General features: G+C 38.6%; 3 protein-coding genes across 9 annotated transcripts in view; 1 reads left to right on the forward strand and 2 right to left on the reverse strand.

Annotated features, from left to right (window-relative positions):
- Positions 1 to 23,485, forward strand: part of C15H7orf50 (chromosome 15 C7orf50 homolog) — a 129,567-nt gene that overhangs the window by 21,434 nt on the left and 84,648 nt on the right. The window contains exon 2 of one of the 4 annotated variants that reach the window (XM_066977480.1): positions 19,712 to 19,832. The exons of the other annotated variants lie outside the window; for them this stretch is intronic. The gene's annotated coding sequence lies outside the window, so the exon portion shown is untranslated. The remainder of the gene's footprint in view (positions 1 to 19,711; positions 19,833 to 23,485) is intronic. 4 annotated transcript variants of the gene reach the window in all.
- On the reverse strand, positions 1,149 to 9,799 carry LOC125179617 (C-X-C chemokine receptor type 1-like). The gene is made up of 2 exons (XM_048063657.2): positions 9,546 to 9,799; positions 1,149 to 4,555 (listed from the first exon to the last, which is right to left on the reverse strand). The coding sequence occupies exon 2, from the start codon at positions 4,508 to 4,510 to the stop codon at positions 3,491 to 3,493; it is 1,020 nt and encodes a 339-aa protein (XP_047919614.2). The 5' UTR covers positions 4,511 to 4,555; positions 9,546 to 9,799; the 3' UTR covers positions 1,149 to 3,490.
- GPR146 (G protein-coupled receptor 146) overlaps positions 17,645 to 23,485 on the reverse strand; it is a 51,523-nt gene continuing 45,682 nt past the window's right edge. For all 4 annotated transcript variants that reach the window (XM_013177127.3, XM_013177126.3, XM_048063682.2 and 1 more), the window contains one exon: positions 17,645 to 22,130. In XM_013177127.3, the coding sequence (XP_013032581.2) occupies positions 21,085 to 22,086 (1,002 nt within the window). In that variant the 5' untranslated portion in view covers positions 22,087 to 22,130 and the 3' untranslated portion in view covers positions 17,645 to 21,084. The remainder of the gene's footprint in view (positions 22,131 to 23,485) is intronic.

The following is a 23,485-nucleotide window of genomic DNA, read 5'->3' on the forward strand; positions in this document are numbered from 1 at the left end:
CCAGAAGACATTACCAATTCAGAAATTCAATGCTTAAATTTCAGCAGTCTGCTCATTTCTCTTATTTTTCTGAACGGAAGTTTTTTTTTTTTTTCAAATGAGCCTGTCTTAGATACAAATGTTACTGGTACAGAAATAAAATACTCTTATTTGAATTTTCCGGTATATGGCATTAGTTAATTTTGATAGCATGCCTGTAAAAAACACATGCTCTATTTCTTCAGAACATACTGGTCAAACCTAAGTGAAGCCTGGAAGACAGTGTTCAACAAACTTGTTGCTGGTATAGATGGAAAAAAATATGAGCGGTCAGATCTTATTTTGTTCTTAGAAAATACATTTCAAGTTATTAATAATTTAAAAATAATTACTTTTAATCTTACTTAAAGCTGCTCTTTTCTTTTACCTCAAATGTGACCATTTTATAAAGCTTTTTTGGGATTCCTTCTGTACCTTTCATACTGCCCATAGAGGTGTTTGCCCTCATATTCTGGTTGAATCAAAGTCAGTCTTCTCTAGGACTACGTGTTCATTGTCCTGAATTTTAATGGAAATTGTGTAACTTTATCGAGAATTATAGCAATACAGAAATGTTTTGTAAAATCAGTTATATTCATAACAGTTTGGATTATTGTTACGTTTCCACCTCTACTCTCCTGGTTACCTTTGTTCTCTCCTATTAAGTTGGTCTTTTCATTGTATGTAGAGTTTTTTTTATGACAATATAACCTGCCATCCAGAAAGGACTCTGTTTGTCTCCATGACAGGAGCTCTTGATAGGAAAGAGACCCGAGAGCATTGGTTCCTGTTACACAGATAACAGCCAGAAGCTACACCCAGGAACACTCACAGATTTACAGCGTAGTTCATTCCTGACAAGACATCATCATTCCCAAGCCTTAGATCTGACAGCAGGTCCCTACAGCTTCTAGTTCTCCAAGACCTGGGGTATGGTTCTGGTTTAGCTCTACACCATACTGCAGTTTCATCACGCGTGCTACCTGTGCTGAACCTTCAGGCTCCTACAGGTGCGTTGTTGGGATTTGCTCGCCGTTAGACCAGTTCCCAGGTCCCAGCCAATGTTATCTAACGAGGTCCTACGTACTTTCTAACTTCACTTTCAGGCACCTTTAACAGTAACTCAGGACTCGGAAACAATACAATATTTATTCTTTCATCCTCAAATATAAAATATGTGGAAGCAGTGAATAAAGTAGATTCCTTTGTGCATAATTCACATGCTAGAAAATAGCCTACTTAGCCATGACACTGATATTTTCTATCAGCTTACATCTTTTGACATGCTCTGTCACTCAGTCTGTGGGCTTGCTTTGCTGACGTGCTGCTCTAACAACTCCTCTCTTCAGACTTCTTTCTGCAGGGCTGGTGTTTGGTCCATGTTCTTTTATCTTCCTCTTCTCAGGTGTGAAATGAAACCCAATGCCAGCTGAGAAGTCCTTGCAAGCTATGAATTTGACTCTTGTATTTGAAGAGATGGTTCTTATCTACACATTTCCTTTCTGACCAGGTTCTAATAATGGTCTAATACGGAGCGTTCCTTAGTTATCCATCTGTTCATGTTGGCACCAGAACAAAATTGAACAGGAAAACAGACTGACAATGCAATGCAGACATTTCACCAGTTGATTTGTACATCTTGCAGAAACATTGGTCCTTATGGTCATAGTTAACTACTGCCCTCTGTTTTCGCGTGATAGTCACCATCCATTAATTTCTGGACTCGAATATCTAAAACTAGATCCATATATACACCATATCATTATGGGGTAAATGTCCTTTAGTCTTCCATTTACCCACCTGGCTGTTTTGCAGGTGTTCCTCTTGGTAGACCAGTGCCCACTGACGTGTATCTCAGGCAGCCCATGCCAATTTGTACCGACTGCACACAAACCTGGACCCCATCAAGAAGGCTTTCCAAAGCACACAATTGCTATAAAACCTCTGACTTCCTTTAGCATCCAGGTGACATGCTTGATCAAGTATATTCTTGTCCTCTTGAATGCTATACAAAGGTATGCATTTTAAACATCAGTGTTTTTTTTCTTTAGGAAAAAAAATCACCAAAAAACCACCTTCAGGTCACTCGAGCCTTGCTCATCACATCACTGTGCTTTTTTTTTTTTTTTTTTTTAACATGCAATCCAAGTCTACATCTGTATCCAAGATCTAGCACAATTTTGTGCCTTCCCTGTCATTTCTGTTCTCTCCTTCTCCATGAAAGGAAAAGCTGAAACTGAAGCCAGGTGTCTAAGATGGCCCCTGGCCAATTTGGATCACAAACAACGTGCTCAAAGCCAGCATTTAAAACTTTGCACCTAAGTCTCAGCCCACACTGGCAACTGCTTCGGGAGGGCTACATCTGAACACCAAAACTGCAGCAGCTGTTTTATTCTCAGATTTGGATTTTTTTTCACCACTTTGCACCATTGACCTGTAAATTCTAATGTAAATGTATAATGTTCCTATCTTGTCTCCATCAGAGCCTTGATTTGTGTCTAGATCTGGGGTTCTGCTTTTGTTTGCCTTTTTAAAAGCAGTTCTACTGTTCTGGCTGGCTTTTCTCATTTTTTAGTTAGGATATTATTGAATGTGACTCTTCAAGGCATGCGACCTTACACTTCTGAATGAACTCATCAAGAATGGCTTAAATCAATAATTGCTTAAAGTCTTTATGCAAAGTTGAAGCTGAGCGTACTTTAACAAAAAGCTTTCATTCTTGCACAAAGTTTTAATTAGCCATCCTGTTGATCTTTCCAGTTCAGTGCCTCAGAAAAGACCCGAAGCTCTTCTTTATGGACCAGCGTTTCCATTAATTTGAGTGTGTTTTTTTTTGGCACAATAATTCAGATAAAAACTTTCAGGGTTCCAACAAACACAGAAGAGGAAAATGGAAAAAGGAAGGAATGCTCAATCTTGTGTATGCATGTGTATATAACCCAAGCAAGCAGTGATATTTACAGTATCGCAAACTATTTCAGGATTATAATGGACTCAAACCATACTTCCCTGGTGTTGCTACTGGAATTAACCGGTGTTAAAAAATAAGAGTAGTTTGTAGGGCAAGAAACCCCAGTCCAAGGAGGAAGCACACCTGAGAAAATGCTTTGGCTGCAGATTTTTACCTTTGTTCAAAGTTGCCTTTGGTTATGTTTTTGGTTGCATCTTTATCAAGGCATCAGTGCTATTACAAAAGCAGACTTGTATGGCAACAGTACTTTTCCTTCTGTTCACCTTTGAAGTAACACTCACAGAATGTAGGAGATTAAAAAACATTTATATGGACGAAAAAACCCCATAGTTATCCCTACATGCCTTCTCAGAGATAACTGCAAATACTAGGCTAAAGATATTTTTCGTCTGGTGCTGCTAGCTATAAGATTGTCCAAGTTTGGGGTCTAGAGAAGGACCAGTTGTCCTTCATGAAGAAGAAGGAAAAAAAGTAGATTGACAGTTCGTAGAACAGCAAGTATTACTGAGGTGTTCTTTCAGGGGTTGTAGACACTACTGGTATTTCAAGGTGATTGTGGGTGGTATTTCTCCTTCGGCAGTTGTGTATGACTTCAAGTATTCTGTCCTTGCATGGTTTATGAAAACAAAGTATAAATACCAAATTAGCACAGCTCTCAGAGAACAATACTATTTCTGCAATATTCATCATGAGCTCATTCTTTGGAGTTCCAATGCTCTTCTGTAATTTTAACGTTGTCCTGAAGAGAATCATAATGTTATAAAAGAGATGGCATATAAATATCGTTATGCTAATAATGAACACAGCGGCGTAAGTACGAATGTGCTGCCGTAAGTCTTGAGCTTCAGCAGGTGCTTTTTTAGCAAAAAGGACGGTAAAAGAGAGTACCTGAAGAAATGCTGGGATTGCAAATCCAAAGGTGAATTTAACGATCTCGTACTCAGGCCATGCAAATAATGGGTCAGACTGGCACTCTGTTTCCACGTGGTAGTTATCCATGCCGAGCAGTACTGCTTCGGTCAGTGACAAACAGAAGGTGTATATAAGTACAAATGCTACACATGATACGGGATTTTGGGTTGCTTTGCTGAGAGCAGTCCTTGGCAGAAATCTCTCGAGTAATAGTATGAGAAGTATGAAAATCAGAACATACTGAGAGTTGAAATAACTGAAGTTGAAAAAAAATGACAGAACGCTACATGCAAGGTGGGTTGCTTTTAAGTAGTCAGGTCTAGGAATGACCGTAAATGACAAAAAAATCATGATGATGTTGCTGATGGTGAAGTGCAGAAGCAGTAAGTCTAATTGTTCCTTAGTTTTGTGTTGTAAATAATTCTTTATGAAAATGATCAAAATGCATATGCCAGATATTAATCCCATGGGCACAAAAAAGGCGATGTAGCAGTGCATGAGTCTTGAAATGATGTTCTGAGATGCTATGAACGCTTCAATTTCTTCTGGGGAGGTGGAAGCAAAGCTCTTGCTCGGGTAGCTGAGCCATGTCATGTTGTGAGAAGCCATCCCTCCTGCTGTACCCTGCTCGTCTGCGTGTAACCAGCTTTGGAACTGAAATGGAAGGAGAAACAGGTTTTAAAGTACAGTTTGTGTTGTCTCTGATTCGTTGCGTCAAATACTTTGTGTGGTCAGGAGGGTTTATTTAGAATAAATGCAGTGCTTATTTTGAGAGGGGTGAAACCACATCCTTAGGTTCATCTCAGCGTGCATGGCATTTCTAGCCAGAGAAATCGGGCAGTTCATTTTCCATCTGGCTCCTGCCCTCACCACCACCCTCTCCCTCATCCCCACCCAGCGCAGACAGGACCTGGGGTAGCTCCATGCAAACAGGGCCAGCCTTACAGCCTTACTCACTTTTAGTTTTGCTTCCTTTCTGTTACAGGAAAAAAAAAAACCTTTCACAACTGCAGTCTGTTGTACCGAGGAGCCCATGTAAAATTAATGTGGATGTTTAAGGACTGCGATGAAGTAACTGTGCTTTCATACAGAAATGTCTCTATGCATTAATAATGCTATAATTTCAAATGTAGCTGTTGCATAAAACTGCAGAAAAATATTTTCTGCACACTCAGATTTAAGAAAATGATTACTGGTGCATTATAAGCCTCTTGATAAAGTTTTAGCAAGGAACATTTTTTAGAGCTGAGTTATAAATGCCCGAAAATAGGGAATTTTAAGAGTAATAGGGATAGGCTCCTAGCTGTAATGACTCAAAGATACATTGATATAATAATTCTGCTACCACATAAATGTTTGGAGGATCCCTTTTTAAGCCAAAAAGCCTTGGAGGAAAACATTATGTATACTCAACAAAAACTGAGTGTAATAAATATGTGTATATAAATTTCCTATACCATCTACATGCACAACTGACATGCTTTCTGTAAGAAAATTTCCAAGTAGCTTGTACTGGTGGCTTCAGAAAATAACAGGCTTTTTTTTTTTTCAGTTATAAAGGACAAATATTTTTAAACATGACATAATGAACTGACTATTCCTAATGAGTTTTGAGTATCTGCTTAAGAATGTTCCTTAGTACTGAAAAAAATTACACACACGCACTTTTGCAGTGTAAAATACTGTTTTCTGGGAGAATAAAAAACAAGTCCTTTATTCGTAAGGATTTCAATTTTGTGTTAGAGTTGAGTGCTTTTACTTTGTTCTGTTGCATGCAAAGCTGGTCTGTACAAGCACTGTGTGTAGACAGTAAATCTGGCAGAGAGGACTAGAGTTCTCCTCACAGAAGTTTCTATACAGTCACGTTAATAACAAGAATGATATACGTACAGTTGTACATAATGCACTTTTCCATAAAGGGATGCCAGTGATTTCAACTCTTAACATGGAAGCAACTTTAAATTGGTAAAAGTTCTTAAAGATACATGAATGTTTTTAAGCAGTGTTCATTATAGATAAGTTGGGGTCTTAATGCTGTCTGACAGGTCATTTATGGCTGTTACCTCTGACACTACTTCATATTTCTAATCTCTCCTCAAAACTGGAATTCTAATACTGGTTTTAATTAGAAAAGCTGATTTACCAAAGTGTCTTCGATTAAGTGTATATATATAATCTCATATAATTATTTCATTTATATAAAACCACGGGGTTGTTTTGATTTAGCAGTGTTCTTTTTCCCTTTTTAAGGACAGAGTTTTTCCTTTCCAGAGGAGGCTGTTTTTGGGGAGGCTCCACTGTAGGAAAAAGCACCGATGCACACGGGGAAGTTTTGTTACAGGTCCGCTCACAGCAAGGGAAGGGTTGGCTGGGCAGAGCCTGGCAGTGGTCTGAGCTCTCTGCTTGGGTGCGCCACGTAGGAAAGCATCAGTAGGCAAAACTAGCACAAGTCTCTGAAGCAAACTGATAATTAAGAGTCAGCGTAGGTTTGAAGTTTAAAAACAGATTGTTAAATACAAACAATCTTGAGAAAAATGGGGTGGAAATCTTTTCAAAGATGCTAGGTTTGGGGAGGACATATGGCTTGTTAGTCGAGGAAATTTCTCTTAAATGTTTGCGTTAGAGCTTTTGTTTCTGTTGAGGTTATTTTCACTATGGACCACTAAGAAAACATCATGTTTGTATTAACATGTTCAAACTGAAGAGAGAGGACAACTAAAAAAGAAAAAAACAAAAAAACACAAAACCTCACAAATCTAGTCAGTTGATTGGCTCCTCGGTGTTTCTTTGTGCTGGTGAATTCCCCTTTCTAAATTTTAATTCCAGAGTATCTCTTTTTGAAAGAAAACCGACTAGTCTGAATTACGCTTAATTTTAGTTGGTAGTTTAAGAAGTTCAGAAAGATTTGGATCGTGTCCATGTAGAGTTAGATGCAAAGATTTTGTTTGGTGAACCATGAAATACCGAAGCGCTGGGGAAAAACATGCAGAACATTTCTCGTTAATCAAGTAGCTGCAATGCTGCCTTACTCCCCTTTGTTCTCTGTGGCTGTGCTTTTTATGCCTATCTGCATAAAAGTGGTCGACTGTGCTACTCGGTCAGCTGCAGCCAAACCTACTTCTCCTGGCCTCCACCTGCTGCTTTGATTTCTTTTGATTTCCTGGAAATCCAAAGGCCGTGAACTTCCAGCTTCTACAATTCATCTCTTAAATGCTGAGGAGAAAAATCGTGAGTGAAGCAGTGTAAGTCGAAGTTTAACCTACTGTTGGAAGACATCTGAGGCCTAGTGCGATTCTCAGCTTTGCAGAGGATGTGGCACCTCCTGAGCACCTGCAGCAAGCTTCTCGCTGTTACAAGTCAGCAGCCCACACAGTGGTTTTGGGAGGTTAAGGCATATTTACATTTTGAGAAGCTCTTCTCAGAGTCTCCAGGGTTACCTTCTAGGCCCGTTAACCCTTTTGCAGAACTGAACGTTTCCATTTAGTCCTGGCTCTGTGGAGGTTTCCGTGTCTTCTCAACAGCTCTCACCCCACGGGCCAGATCAGTACACTCAGCACAGGATCTGACACTAGTGTAGTACCATTCAACTTTTACAGTGGCATAATTGCAAAGGAAACAAAAGAAGTGGTTTTAGGTTCCACAGGAAATCATGAGGCCTTTCATCAAATTACAAGAAAAACAAGATGCCAACTCTTGTTTAAATTTGTTCAGGATCTGGCCTTGGTACTGATACTGACTTCATTTTTGACAGAAGCAAGGTATTTTTTATTTTATTTGGCTACTTTTTGGGTGTTTAAGACAAAGTAAGGGGCATTAAACTTCATAAAGCATGTTCCTGGAGTTGCAACTCACTGGGGAGTGGGTTAAACTAAACCAAAGTAATCCATTCAGCCTAGAAATAAACATTCACCTGGGGGAGAATAGCACTGCAATGATGTGTGCGTATTTATAAACGATGTAAGTAGTAAAATTTTGATAGAAGAAAAAAGAATAGGTGCAGTGTTTTAAAGGGAACTTCCAGAATATCGCTTTAGGATTATCCACATTAACAAAGTCGTACCAAAGCACCAAGCTGCTGGCGTCTTTGCAGTGTTTGGTCGGTATGTCCATAATGCTTGCTTGCAGTGAAAAAAAGTGTTTATCCACTCATTGGTCACTGAGACCAACATCAAACCAGCATGTCAAAGCTCTCGTGTGGAAACTGTGGCAGAACTTGTTTTTTTTCCTGGTTCTCCTCAGGTTAATTAATGGAAATCTGCACTACACTGTTTGCATCATCTTTCCCTGTATTATCTTACTCCAAAAGCGCGTTATCCCTTCTTCACCTCTGCTCCCCCACACTTTAAATTTAATTGTTTTAATGGACAATCATTTACATATCATTAATCCTTCCCTAACTCCACATGGCCTCACCGGTTACTCTTCAGGTTTTGCCTCTCCCTGGCACAGTTTCCCCACTGATGTCCGATCTGCCTTTGTGTCAGCTGTTGTTGACATGGATGCATTTGATTTTCACTTTCTGAACCACAGCTCGTACGTTCTCCTTCGCTTCCAACAGATGGAGCTGAGCAAATGAGCACAGCGTTCAGAGGGCAGCTTAAAAATAGCAAGTTGTGAAAAGTCGACTTCTCAGCGTTGAGAGGATCTAGTCTGAGGTTTCATTGTTTTGTTGCACACACCCACCCACACCACCCCATCTATTTGATGGTTAATTCTTGCAAATGGAGGGCTTGGTTTCAAGGAAACTTGTTGATTTAAAGTCTAGAAATAAGTGTTTCTAAAAAAGGGAGTTTCTGCCTGGCAACACGAACTCTTCCTCTATAAAAACCTTGGCAGGGCAGCCCTTCTGCGTTCTGCCACCAGCCTTTAGAAGGAAAAAATTCTTTCATCCACCAATAAAGCAACATATATAATACTTCTTGTGAAACTCGGCTCTTGGTGGGCATGTGCTGCATCACCCCGTGAAAACAATGCAGCAATTTGGTAGGTGGAGGATTAATGCATTCACGAATTTGTCCTTCCTAGGTCTGACAAGCTGGGGGTGGGAGTTGCACAATATGAAAGACTGAAGTCTAAAATACTATATTTATTTTTCTTGTGATGTCACCATGACAAAATTCCTACACTTTGGAAAGTATTTGAGGTTCAAGACTTGAGAAATCCCAATCTCAGTTTCTGAAAGCGATCAGTTTCTGAGAAACTGAAAGCTGCTATTTTTACTTTTCTACAATATAAGTGAGTCAGCAATAACCAAACATAATCTTCAAAGTAGCGTTGCTGACGTGTTTCCTGTGCTATGGAATTCTTACAGTGTGGCCAGGATTATCCAAAATTGTCCGTCTTTTAAGCGGCTACTGTTAGGCAGTCGGAGTCCCTGATCCAGACCACTGAATAGTATTTTATCATCTAGCTGCCGTCAGTTCAGTGGGAGTTCTGTATTTACCCGAAAGCAGTCATTAAATTTACTCTATTTAATGCTCAGCTTTATGAGGCTGTTTCCCAGAAACGGTATTTTATTTTGTGTAGTTCCAATCTCACTAAACAAGCAAACACTAACAACTTTAAATGACAACTGTAGCATCACAATTTGGTCCTCTCGTGATGAATAAAGCATTGCATATTCAAAGTAATATAAAGCACTTACCTTTTCAAGAAAGCGTTCCACAGATACAACCGGCTGAGATTTTCTCTGTGTAAAGTCAGACGAAATGTAATTATTGTTTGGAGGATATAGCCCTTTATATTTATGCAGAAAGCAGCGTGTATGTATTACAATCACTCCTTCAGCTGCTGTAAATAACGGTGAAAACTCCAGGCGCTGGCCGACTACAAAAACACACAGTTCTGCAAAGGAAACAGGAACTGGGCTTAAGTCATTCAAACCATACACGTTGCATGTTTAGCAAACCTATGGCTTCATCATGTGACTCAAGTTCAAATTATCCTCTGCAGTGAGATGTTTTAGAACAGAAAAGTAGTGTTTGTCCCAGCCATTTCTAAGTACGTGAGGCCATCCAGTGGTTTTTTGCCTGTTCATGAAGGAATCCTACGCATGCTGCCCAGCCTTTGCAATTACGTGTTTTTTTAACTATGCTGTTGTAAGTACTAGAGGTCTAGAAAGGAAAAGCTAGTTGAATAAATACCAAGCAACCCCCTTACGAAATGAGACAAAAACTTAACACAGAAGCACTCCATGTCAAAATTAAGAGCCCTTATTAAAATTAAGGTAATTTCTGTTTTTCCATGGGTTCTGGCTCTTGGAATGCTCCCAGTATTGTACACATGCAACAAATTATTTTTCCAGATGCTCTGCAATGACCATGAGGTGTTAAAAGGCAGGATTTTGGGTCTGTAGTATGTTTTGGGTCTGGCACAGGATCAGTCTTATTAGTGACTTTTCAAAAGTGTTCTTAAAACCTCAGGTACAAGTGCATGCAGCCTCGTTTGGAAAGCAGCGGCTGCATCGTGCTTTCTTGTATAAGCACAACCATGGGAAAGCACTTCCTTCTTGTAATCTTTTAATATTAATCAGTGCTTTCTGTCTTCATGGTGTTTTACCTGTTGCACTTTAATGAGCTTTATTGATAAACACGTGAAAAGAGCCCAAATGCTTCAATGAAATGAAATTAAACAAATATACTTGAGCCTAGATTTCAGATTCCAGCATTGCAGGTTGCCTGGAGAAAATATGTCAGCACTAGGTCTACATTTCTGCCCAAAGGCAGGTATTACTGCTCCAAACACTTCTTGGAAACTAGAGAAACAAGTGCATGGCTGGTCGTGGGTTGCAGCAGCGGCGCAGAGATGTTTTAGCTTTCAGATAAAAGGTTCAAGTTTCCAAAACAGCTCTTCAGTAGTTCAGTGGGGCTCTGTGAAACGTGGTTTCCAAAGAGCGTACACGTTATTCAGAATACCCCGACTCCCAAGTTGGTTTTGGTTCTGATCATCTTAACATAGTTGTTTGTTAGACTGAGTGGGTCGTTTCCCTTTCATTTGAAATAGTTCCTCCAAATTGCTACTGAAAAGCCTGAAGCTGGCTGTGTGGTGTACCTGTTGGGTATATGGCATTTGGGTTTGAGGCGCACCCAAATCCTGGTGCCTTTTGTTGCTATCAGTTTTATGCAGTTAACAAGGACAGAGAAAAAATGCATTAAGCATGCAAGTCAGGCAAATATTTTTTTACTGTTGATTTTCCATGAAAGATGCAAATTTGAAATGTCACCTTATTCTTTCTAGGACTTGGCTGTGCGGAGAACACACTGAACTGTGTAAATAACCAACCTATTGTTCTGCAAATAGCAAGAAAATTTCAGAAAGTATTTGGTCCTTGTCTGGAGGGTACTAAATTGACTTTTTAGACTCCAGAACAGATCATGTGCTTATGCTGAACAGTTTTGGCATCACTTTGTTGCTGCTTTCCACTGAAGCGCGCTGGATGGGCATGTGATTGATCTCCTCTGCTTGGCTCAATTTTTGGCTGAGGGCCACCAGTGACCAGCTGGGGTTTGTACTTTCTGAGGGTTGCACTGGGTGGGTGTACACAAGGATATCTGACTGCACCTTTTGGGGTTATTAGTAAAATACAGGAGAATCACAGTCTACACCAAAATTTTCAGGATTATTCAAACTACCCTTCATAAAGGTTTAAATTATTCAGAGTTAATTAGCAGTCAATGAACAAGGAGTAACTCAAGTGAAGATAAGCCCTAACACATCAGTGTGAAGACTGCATTTCCTGTTTTTCAGTAACTGCTTTTCTGACAAGGCTCGCTGTAGTAAAAGAGAAGCTTAAAGGGAGGTTGTCCTCTAGCAAGAAAAAAAAAAGTATAGAATCAGAAAAACAAAAACAGGAAAGTTATTTCTCACACCTCCCATCTTAAAAAAATAAAAATGAAGAGAGAGCTTCCATCTTGAAAATTGTGTTCACATTTACAAACATTTTTCTGTACCTTGAAACCTGTATTAAGTGTTATTACTCAGGTTTATTTAGAGCGAAGAATGCTTATCGTACTTTGAATTGGGAGCAAGTAGCACGTTACAATTTCAGGATGTGTGGATAGATTCAGAAAATACCTGTGTTTTGCTGGTGGAGGACTACTGAGAAATACATTCTTCCAAGTTGATGAAATAAAAGGAAAGCTGTAGGAGAAACAGAGTTTAGAAAATCAAGGTTTCCCAGTTCCATATCCTTTATTCTGTTTAGACCGTGCTGATAGGCATCTTAACAGTGTGTTTTAGCAGCAGCTCACTGTGCAGTTATTTTCACAGTTGATGCATTACTAAAAGAAAAGCAAGATACTGCTGTTGTGAGATCAGCTGTGTCCTTCCTTAAACAATAAAACAGTTCAGTTTGCTTAAACGATCACAGGGCGCGAGTCATGAGAGCAGTGGAAAAACAAAGTCGTGTTTAGCTGTATAAACTTCATAAAACTGCAGAACAAAATGGCTATGGCAGTATTTAAGGATTGGCCAGTAACATCTGCAATTCCAAGAGCCACCTGCAGTGTGCTGCTCTTGGCAAAAGTCGTGTTTGGTTTTTGACCCATCTTATTGGTCTTATGGCAAAATAAATGTATCTGGTACTGGGTGGATGATGATCTTGTAAAGAAAGCAGATGCGAGCTGCTTTTCTTTTGACCAAAACCTCATCGTTTCTCTTATTTGTCCTGCATAACCAATGTCTTTAGCAGGGTACGGATCCCTGATGGTACGTTTAATCTGGAGTCCCTTTCTCCCATATATGTATGCCAGATGAGAAACTTATCTGTGTTCTTTAACAGGCACAGTCCAATGCTACTGACTTGTGAGACGCTGAAACACGGAGGTTTCAGTCTGAGCATCCTCTGGAGTAACGCACATCCCTCCAGTTAAGTGCTATGGAGATGCCAATGTAAGGTACTTTTTGATGTAGGGTTATTAAGGCAAGTGTCCCCTGTAGCGCAGGAGTGTTTTGGAGTACTCAGTGGCTGTCACTGCCCGCTCCCAGTGCTCTGTGATGAAAAGCAATTGGCGTGTTACTGGAATTTCAAATTGAGAAATAGTCAACGTTTATTCCCAGAGGTACTTTTCATAAACCACTGTGTATTTCCATCTGATTTTTTCCTCTGGTGTAATTATCTAACAAAAAAATAACTGGTGTGGGATATTAGCCGCAGAGCTTGGGTGGTTAGAGGTGCCTTGATGCTATATTCAAAGGCTGAGGTTGCAGATTGGAAGCTTCTCTTGGTTGCATTTTAGTACCTTAGGGCTTCATGTATCAATGCAGTTACTCAAGATTCCCGGAGAGGGAAAGAAAACACCAAATCACTTTTTTTTTTTTTTTTGAGCACCTATTATAAGTCTTTTGTTATATTGATGCACAATTGACGGTCATTCTGTGTAACTGTACTTGTGAAATGCTTTGCTTTTCACTTGAATGGATGTTTTGTCTTTTGCTACTTGACAACAAGCAAATTTGTGTCCTTGATTAAAGGAGTATGGAACTTTGGGCCTTTCAGATAAAACATCAAAACAAAACACCAAGGAAGTGTGTGCACAAAAGCAGGAATTGATGGTTTGAAAAGTTAATGTAATTTTGCTTATAGACGAATTTTAGAATCAGTTGGCCTATGTGAATTTGTAAAATTTGATCTTTTTACTGGCTCTGCTTGAACCGTCTGCTTGGATGGGGTTAAAAAAGCACAGGCTGGAGATGTGGATACATAAGCAGTGGTATTAATAATTAGCTATGCCTCAGAGGCTGGTCAATCAACATTTCTTCCTCTTATTCTAGAAAAGCCATGCTCTGTGCTGTGTGATTGCTGCCTCAGGATTGCTCGCCCGTCATTTGCCATTAGTGATTTTATATTGGCTTATCTGGGCATTGTTTGTAATGTAAGCTGTTTTATAAATAGTATTTTATTATTATTACTACACAGTAATGATTCCATTATGCCTTGGTATGGGTAGATCACCTAGATACCTCACATATGAGAGCTCAAAAATGGCTTTATTTCCAAATAATACCATAATAAAGGGTGGAAAAAAACTTTTCCTAATGGTAACTTTCATAAAAGAGCTGGGCTCTGCATAACGCTGCAGGTGCTAGAATGATTATTTAATTGTACATAGGCTGACCTGAAAAAATTCAGAAACTTCTGTATTAATTATGTATGAAATCTATTTCATGGTGAACTAGTGAAACCATAACTTAATTAGAAAGAATTACAATGCTCTGGAGCTGAATGGGAATGGCACTTCCTTTGATCTCCGAGCATCTTGTCAACCACAATGACTAGTACCAGATGTTTCACAAAAAGTACAAGAAACATATGCTTTTTTTATAAATATTTCTTTCTTGTGAATAATCAGACTTAATAGTCTGGTTAAAAGCCTTCTGTTAGCTTCAAAAGTAAAGTTAACCATTGTTGAGGTTTCTTGCAACAGAATTTTCTCTTACGTACTTCATCCTCACAGCAGCGTTTACTGTAGAAGCTGTGCTTAATTTTGCTTCTTCTGACATGTGCTTGCGGACAAAACCAGCTAGTACATATTTGTGTTTAACCAGAAATTGGAACGGATTTTTTTTTCCAGTGATTATCTTAAATCCTTTTAATGGTTTTACAGATCTTACTGCTGTTGTGAGCTGCGAGAGTGTTCTGCTAGTGACCACCAGATGGAGTTTCTAAAACAGGTTTGAGAACCTGATCCCAGAATTAACATCAAAAAGCTTTTCAGGTTTTTTGGAGATGAGTTAGAAAACAATTTTGGAAATTCTGCCAACTTCAAGATAAATTTTAGCTTAAATTTACAAATGTAGATGCAAAAATTAGACTTTTCAGTAGTTTTTATATTTTATATTACATATATATATATGTAATTAGAAATGCACAGACTAACATACAAGTGATAAATAGAAAACCTTCTACTGATATCAGTGGGATCTGTAGTAAAAACACTTTAATTTAGGGGATTAATTATGTGTTTTTGAAGGTTTAGTTCGAATGGAGTTGAGAATTTGTATTTTGATAGCAGAATTTTTCCTCCTGTTGGCTCTGGGTATCCTTACAGGTACATTTCCTGCAGCATGGCTCCAGTTGTAAACCTGTTCCTCTTCCTGTTAGTCCTCTTGCCAGGACTCTGAAACCAAAGTATATATGCTCCTGCTTATTTATATCTTCATATAATGCATCATCAACTACTTAATAACTGGAAAGACAATCCATATCATCTAGTTTAAAAATTGGTTTGTTTTACAAAACTTTTGGTAGTAAGGTTTTTCTCTTTTTTCTTTTTTTTTCCTTTTTTTCTTCTCTCTCTCTTTTTTTTGGTAGACATTTGTATATTTAATCGTAAATGCTCTGATAAGAATCTGGTATTTAAAAAATCTTTTCCTGTCATGGTTTGCAACAATGCAAGAACTATCCACCATAGACTGTAAGTAGCTTTGACTATTTTTGTAAATGTACTTAAAAGTGCCAGTTCTTTAAAAGGGAGGAATATAAGGAAATCACGCAGACTTCCCAGGTAAGGAAAAGACGTGGTGGGAAGAAGGTGGAATGACAACAGAGATAATAAATCCACTGCTCTCCTGATGGGAAAAGAATGTATTCAGAATACGTCCAAGTGTTTTGATGTATGGTGGAAAGTTAAAGGAAATACACCAGAGGAAACATTTCACACTTCAGTTTTGTTGCCATGGCAGTCTGCACAGCTGCTTTTGTACATTTAGTTTGCTTTCGCTTGGAAAAAGTCTTGCATGATATAGTTAAGAAATACACAAGGTTTCGCTCACCAAAAGCTGTAAAAATTAATCTTAGAGCATATGTTTCAGATTCATCAGTGTGTTGAGTGCCTTACAGCTGCAGAAACAGGCAAAAGTCAGTCCTTCTTGAAGTCCTGAGTTAGCAGAAGAACTGAGAGTGGCACTTAGCCAGGTTCTGCCTTTGTTTTGTTTCCCAAACTGTGCCATTGCAGTATAAAGCTCATGAGAAGGTCTCCAGCCTGGCCACTCTCCTGCTTTTACTTCTAATGAGCATTGGTAAGTAAGTTTTTAGTGGAGTACATATCCACACTACACACAAAAAAAATCATCAAACCTTTTATGTGTGTTCTTTCCCCTTTTTCAGTTACAGGTGTCATATTTTCATGGTATCCTTGGGGCTTCTCTTCCTATTATCTGATAGTTCCCGTGTCTGTTCCAAACTCTTGTTGTCTTCACTGAAATCTCTTTGCATTGACAGAAAAGGGCTGATTCTGATGCCGTGTTGGTCTGGCTGGCCCTAGTGTAACCCCGTTGACTTGTTGCTTGTACCCGATCAGCCGAGGTTACTTGCATTTACGTAGTTCATTCACCCTTCTTGAAACTGTAGGCTTGTGAACTTCTCATGGAGCTGCATTCTTATTCAAAACCCTTCCCGTCTATGTTCTATAAAGGGAGTTGTACTAACCAAGATGATAAATACAGCCTGTCTCTTTACGTGTAATGGTTATATCAGAAAGGTCTGAGTAATGAAGCATCTCAGAAAGTCACTACTCTGTTCAGAGATGCTCTCCAATCAGAGTAATAGAAAGTATTCTTTAAGCCTTTGTATGGAAGTAAAGGCATCTTATCTGATACTAGTCTGACTAAGCAATAAAATATTACACTTTCCATTTTCACAGTTAGCATTTTATTTTTCACTGAGACAAGATCCAGAAGTAGTGGCTTGGCCTAAGTTATTTTCTTCAAGGAATGCACCAATAACCATTTTGAACAGTTTGCTTTTACTTGCCATCATCCTGTGCTTTACAGAAAATTCAAAGGGAGCTAATTAATAACTTTGAAATTGCACCCAAGAAAGTGTTCTCATATGTGGGGTAAACTAACTGATCCATGGTGGCTGGTCTCTGGTTATGTGCAGTAATAAATGTGTGATGAAGCATACTTATTATCTCTCTTAGAGCTAAGTTTTCTTTGGGATGTCAGACGTTATCGGTGGTTATATTAAGTTCTTCAGGGAACCAGTTTCTGCAGGGAGCTGATTTCCAACATCTCAATTGTGACAGCAGAGAGAGGAGGAAGCAACAAGGACACGGCCAACGTATGCGTTAGTCACCAGCCCTGTATTTCTGGCACAGATTACTGGCCCATTAGTTGCAGGATTCTTTATGCTGAAGAAAGCTGGGGTGTGTGTGCCTTTTTACCTTCATTCGCAGCTAACTTCACGCTGATGCATAATTAGATTTTAATGATGTAAAAATTATGACCTAGAAAATCTGATAATGTAACATGCCTGGTTTGACATCCAAGCCATGCAGCTTGTGATCTTGTGATTCAGTGAAGCAGCACAGGTTTAACCTTGTCTACAACAGGCTTTCTATTAAGAAGGCCCCCCCAAAAATCACATCTCTTACTGACCAGATAGGCTTTAATATTTTTTATTAAGTCGTATGAGCCAGTAGTTTCTTTGTGAAGCTTTGCCTAAAGTCCACTCCTGTAGTTTTTTGATGTAATACGGAAGACCACAGCTCTTTATGTAGAACCAGGAATTTTCTAGTGCTTGGTCACTTTCTTTCCTTAACTGAACATTGTGCCTTCAGAGACCACCTCAGTTTGATTCTCAGATGGAAACTTTGGAAGGCAGGGCCCCTGCTAGGTCAAGCAACATGGACCTGTTTTAAACTGGCTGTGTTAATACTTTCAGCAGAAGCAGAGACGAACATCTTTGTTAGTTCACTGATTTGACTTAATTGGATAGTCAGGAAGAGGGCTATAAGCCATAGATCATCTCAAACATTAAGTTTAATTTTGTGAGAAAATAACACTGTTAATAATGGCACTTAAGTAGTGCTTTTTTTCTAATGTACAGTATATACACACGGAAACATACAGTACACCTTACTGTTCAGAGGTTTACATTTAAACGATACACTTTAAGAAATAATTTAATAAATTCTTTGCAAATTCTTTTTACATCAGTAGGCTGATTTTTATCTTGCATATATACAGTATTTTAATCATATTTAATTAAATGCAAAATAGACAAGCCCCTATTTACAAAGTTACCAGAAACCGTGGGGTATTGAAATGGAAAAGGACCCATTCTTGAGAACTTTGTATGTTAAAGATTTGCCCATAAAAGTTCTTCTATTGTTATGTTACTGTGCATTTCCTTAAGAATTTTAATGTACTTGCACATGTACTGTTTTTATATAAATATTGCAAAGTTTTTGCTTTGCGGGATATTGCTTTTGAAGAGATACCATGTGAGGGCATTGAAATCAAGTTCCGCATTTCCTTACAATAGCAGTCAGTTCCATGGCACAGTTTCTTTGAGGCAACTAATATATCAAATTAACTCTTAAAAATCTGAGTTTGTATCAGTTTTGTTCATTGAATTATAAAACCTGTTTGTCTATATGATTGCCATCACGTTTAATGTGTTATCAAGGATACACACAAACATTCTCAGCTCTGCTGCAATAAGAAGGATCATTAGAAAAAATCAAAATGGAGGTTTCACGGGTACATTATATAAAACGTGTTCTTTCTCCATCTCTTAAGTAGCAGCTTCCATTTTTCTGATCAGTTCCGTTTGTAATGTTGAATCACTGAGTGGAATTTGAGTTGCAGTGACAGAATTTGTGAGTGGTGCACAGTCCCAAGTGTAAAGGACCAAGCATGAAAGGCAACAGAGGAGCAAAATGAAAATTAAACAGAATAGCACATTCGGGTAGAGAACTGAAAAAGATGAGGAAAAAAAAATGAAGAAAGATGATGAGAGACATGATCTGAAACTAGGAATTTAATGCACGGAGGAAGGAACAAAAATAAATGCAACAGTCCGTTAGGCAGAGAAAGTGAGGTGTCGTAGGAGAAGGGGGAAATGGAAGCAAGTCAACAGCATACGAGTTAAATGTGCCCCTCGTGCTGCCTGCTCAGCCCCACCGGCCTGGCAGGGTCCCAGTTCCGGGAGCCTCCACTCACACCAGATAAGCCAGTTCCTCCCGGCTGGAATTCGTCTTCCTGCGTAATGGGTCAGAAATTCGTTAACGGCTTTTACGTGAGAGATTTAACGTGGTGCTTTAGGGGTCCCTCGGGTGGGAGGAAGAGGCGATTTGTTCAACAGTTCCAAGGAAAGGTTTCCGAGGAACTTATGTGGAAGTGAGTACTTGAATGCTTAAAGTGAGTGTAGCTCGCAATACTTAGAAACTCTCAAGTTAAGGGAAGAAACAAAACAAAAACCCAATGGTTTCCAAAAAAAAGCCAGTATTGTGTTGGCACACAGGCATAAATCAGTGTGTGAATTGGACACAGCGATAAGGAAAGGCTTCCTTCCTTGACGTGGTTTTAATCAGCAGGCTAAAGCTATGAAGTAAAGTGGTGTAATTGTGCTGGCTAGCTTTCATGGCGAGAAACCACCACCGAAATAAATGACTTACTGTATAGGGTTCTAAGGGTTAAACATTCACTAAGATATGAAATGCTCTTGAAAACTTAAGAGTAATGGAGAGTCTTCCACCACGATGTTGATAAGTTAAGGGATGATTGTATATGAATCAGATAAGCAAAGATGGCTATGTGAAGAAATGGCTTGAGTAATGTTGAAAAGAAGGGAGAAGATGTGAAAAGACTGTTCCTCACCTCCTTCCCACGTAAAACTTAAGCATGTCTCCATGCTGATAAATTAGGGCCAATTAAGAGATAAGATTGTGCAATGGAAAAGGTTTAATTCTGTTTCTACTCCATGGTTTTTCCATACCAGAGGCTCAACATGCCACAGTTGTTGATTGAAGTCATGTGGAGTAAGCTGTGTTGTGACAGATGAAGTAATGAAATGATTTATTGCAGGGCCAGTGACAAAGATGCCTCGCTGTCCCCAGGCTGGTGGGAGAATATCAATTTAACTTCTACCCCGTGCATTATTAACAACGCAGCAACAGCTACAGGGGCAGCAATTCAGTTTGCTATTGTGAGTAACTTTAGGGTTTTTTTTCCTGCAGCAACTTTTGTATTTCTCGTGTATTTCATACACTCTGAACTGTAGAATTTGGCAATCTGGATTGGATTTCTTCATCCCCATTGTGAAATACAGAAACTATACTTTTACTGTGTATTCAAGAATCACATTGGGAGGCAGTCCATTTTTCACAGGTCAGCAAAACGCTGATCTTGACTGGAATTCATACCTATTACTCCCATTCTAAAATCTTGTAAGTATTGAAGGATTTTGTATGATTTCCAAACTTCCAGTGATGCCCTAGATTAAAGAGATTTCAATTGATTTGTTGCAAACATATCCCTTGAAAATACAAAATGTTAATCATAAACATATTTATTTTTAAGACAATTACTCTTGTTACATGAACATATGTGGACCATAACACTTAGCCAGACATTCCTTACTACTTGAATTTTGATTTAACTTTGTAAACCACTGTGTCCTTCATTTTAATATGTGGGATAAACATCTCTCAGTTCCCCTTGAATTAGTTAATAAATATTTCTGAATTCTTGAAATGTCTTAGGATGCCAACAAAGCACTGGAAGAATAAACAAGTTTTTGTTAATTGTTATATCTAGAAAAAAACTGATTTACCGCACATGTTAAAAACTTAGGTTAGTTTGTGTGAGAATATAATTTCTGAAAATAGTAAATTAGACATCTTTTAGAGGGAATTCAGTGATGGAGAAAGAAATTAAATAATTTAATTTATAATTAACATTTACTATTTGGACATGTATAATTGGATAGTATGATCTTTAGTAAAGATCATTATATCATCTTCATTGAAAAATACTATTTACTTCATCAAGAAAAGCACTGTTACTTCTTTGTACAGAAAATAAGGTAATACCTTTTCCTCTACAAGATACAAGGTGCTGTGTATTCAGTCAGTACTTCAATAAACTGCTTAGCGATTTCTTCAGACAGGAATATTAGAACGATGAAGACAGAGCTTACGCTTTGTAACAAGTTCAGTGCACTGAAAATATTAGATGTCACAGGTATTACAGCACATAGGCCAGAGTCTTACAAGATCTCAGCAAATAATTAACTATTTCAATATTAAGACCGTTTCATGAATCGAAGGCTCCTCCAAGTCTCCTGGTTGGGACTGTCACATCAGTGACTTTGGGTGCCCACACAGCAGTAGCAGTCTGAGTACTGGTATACTGGTATACTACGTCCTGCAGTAACAGCACCAGTGTTTTTTTTATACCTATGTCATAACTTGCTGTACCACTGTGCGTTCGTGAGAACACCCTTGATTCCCACAGTGTATCTTTTTAAGCAAACGTCGTAGTTTGTTAGGAAAGTTTTTGTTAATGTATCTGTAGAGCAGAGGCATTACAAAGCTGCTTGAGAAAGCCAAGAATTTGGATAAAATCTTGGTAAAATGTAATATTCGACTGTAATTTTCATCTGCAAGTCTTCCTTGTGCATAAGTAAATGTGCTTACCAAAAGGGTAACGTAATAGGGTGTCCATAATGTGAACTGTGTACAGACTGTGGCGATCAAAAGCCTGTGCACTGACGGATCTAATCGTCCAGTGTCTTGATCCAGTGGTGTAGCCTCTTTGCGTATTCGCAAGATCAATATAAGTGCATACAGTACCGCGACAGCTGGTACAACATACCCGATAAAGACCATAATGGCATCTGCTGCCTCTTTGTTCTGCATCTTGGAACATTCGATTATTTTAGTGGATACGTGATTGCAGACGTAGAATAGAAGAGATGAGAAACTTGTCAGCATGGCTCCACCCCATATGAATCCACAGACGTGCTTGGTGTTGTACACACTTGACATGTAAGTTCTAGGTAGAGCGCGTTCGATGTAGTAGTCCAGACTGAGTAACGTTGTAGAGTACATGGTAACTAAAGATGAGACGTTGAATAAAATAAGCAAGGTAATATAAACTTCGTTGTTAGAATTCCAGATGGCCCATTTTGTATTGGCAAGACCTAGAAGGTACATTGGTGCCAGAGCGTTGATGATGAGACCGGCAATGGCTATGTTGACAAAGTAAACATCTGGCATCGTCATAGTTACCTTGTTATACAGATTAACCAGGACCAGCAAGCCATTGTAGCAAAGGCTGATTGGGAAACATATAATGAGGTAGAGTAGGGAAAAGATGGAAAGCACAAGGTGGAAGTCATGGCAGAGATGCTGGTCCTCACTGTTCTTGGTACTGTTTAAGGTTTCACAGCTCCACATAGTGATTTTAGCTTTTGTATCTTCTCTGCTGGTTACCAGCTTTCCTGTAGAGAGAGAAATAGTAAAAGTAGCATTGAAATATTACGTTGTAAGTGAAATGGAATGTAATATGAAGAAAACGTTTTAAAGATGAAGATCACACAGTTCACATAACTGATCAATTTAAGGTCAGTGACTGAAATGCCTTTCCATCTTGTTAGTCTGTAAGAAAGTCATCTGTGAATCAAAGTGTCAGGCGACTAGTAAATAAATGTACAAAAGTTTTAATTTTTTAGAATGAAATTAGCGGTGAATGAGTCGATACAGGATATTCAACAAAAGTAAACCAGAAACTGTACAGCTTTAAAATAAACACTGATGTAATATATAGCATAAGTACTTTTAAAAAAGCTATGAAACAGTGACTTTAATGTATCTAATACTATGTAAAAGTATTTGCTGAAAAATACAAGAGGAACTATAAATATCAGCAATGAGATGGAGAATAGAGTTCTCTATGGTGTTATGTGGTAAATACAAATAACCTCTCTCTTAGAGAGCTTCCTAAGAGACACATCCAAGGCAGTATGATGAATATATTTTGTGTCACTGATAAAGCTAACAAAGACTAGAGGAAACTTGGAATTGAGGTGGAGTTTTTTTTTTTAGCAGGTCTGTTTGTATTCAGACTTCTGTAACCGTTTAGTTCTGAAAAAACAATGGACCTCTGTAGTTTAGGGAACCTAATATCGGGGCAGCCTGGCTTTCCAAAAAGGCAAGAATTAGTTGTCATTTCCTCTCAAAATAGCTTGAATTCTTTAAGAAGTATGCTAATGTCAGTAGTCATTGTCCAGCTATCTTTGCTTTATCATCAGAAAAGAGATAACATTTTAACTGAAATCAGTAGGCTTCTCAAAGCAATCATGAAAAGTCTCTTTCCAAAGCGCAAAAACAAGTAACCTCTAAAATAAAACTGAAAACATTCAAAGCCTTAAAATCATGGGTATTATTCCTGCCAGGACATTTCTGGGACAATGTGGAATTTATGTGGCAGGTGATTTCCCATGTCAAGCGTAGTCTCAGATTGTCAGATATGCAGCATTGTTTGCTCTTTCCTTTCAGCACGTATAGAAAAGCGTAAGTACACATAAATGCATTCTTTCCAGAGAGAGAACAAGATTTAATCAAATCCACAATAAGCGTTGTGCAATTACAGTGAATGTTACTAGACAACATGCTACACGCAGTGAACCATATGCCTAAATGATACAGTATGGGTTTTGTAAACGTAAGATCTTCCACGGTTCCATCTCTCTAGCGCTAATCCTTTGACACTTCAGCTGAAGTACCGGATTTGTTCCAGAATCATGTCAGGTTCCATTTTTATTTCCCGCTGCAATTACCTGGTGTGTATTTTTTT

This window comes from Anser cygnoides, chromosome 15 (assembly GCF_040182565.1).
Source record: "Anser cygnoides isolate HZ-2024a breed goose chromosome 15, Taihu_goose_T2T_genome, whole genome shotgun sequence".
NCBI lineage: Eukaryota > Metazoa > Chordata > Aves > Anseriformes > Anatidae > Anser > Anser cygnoides.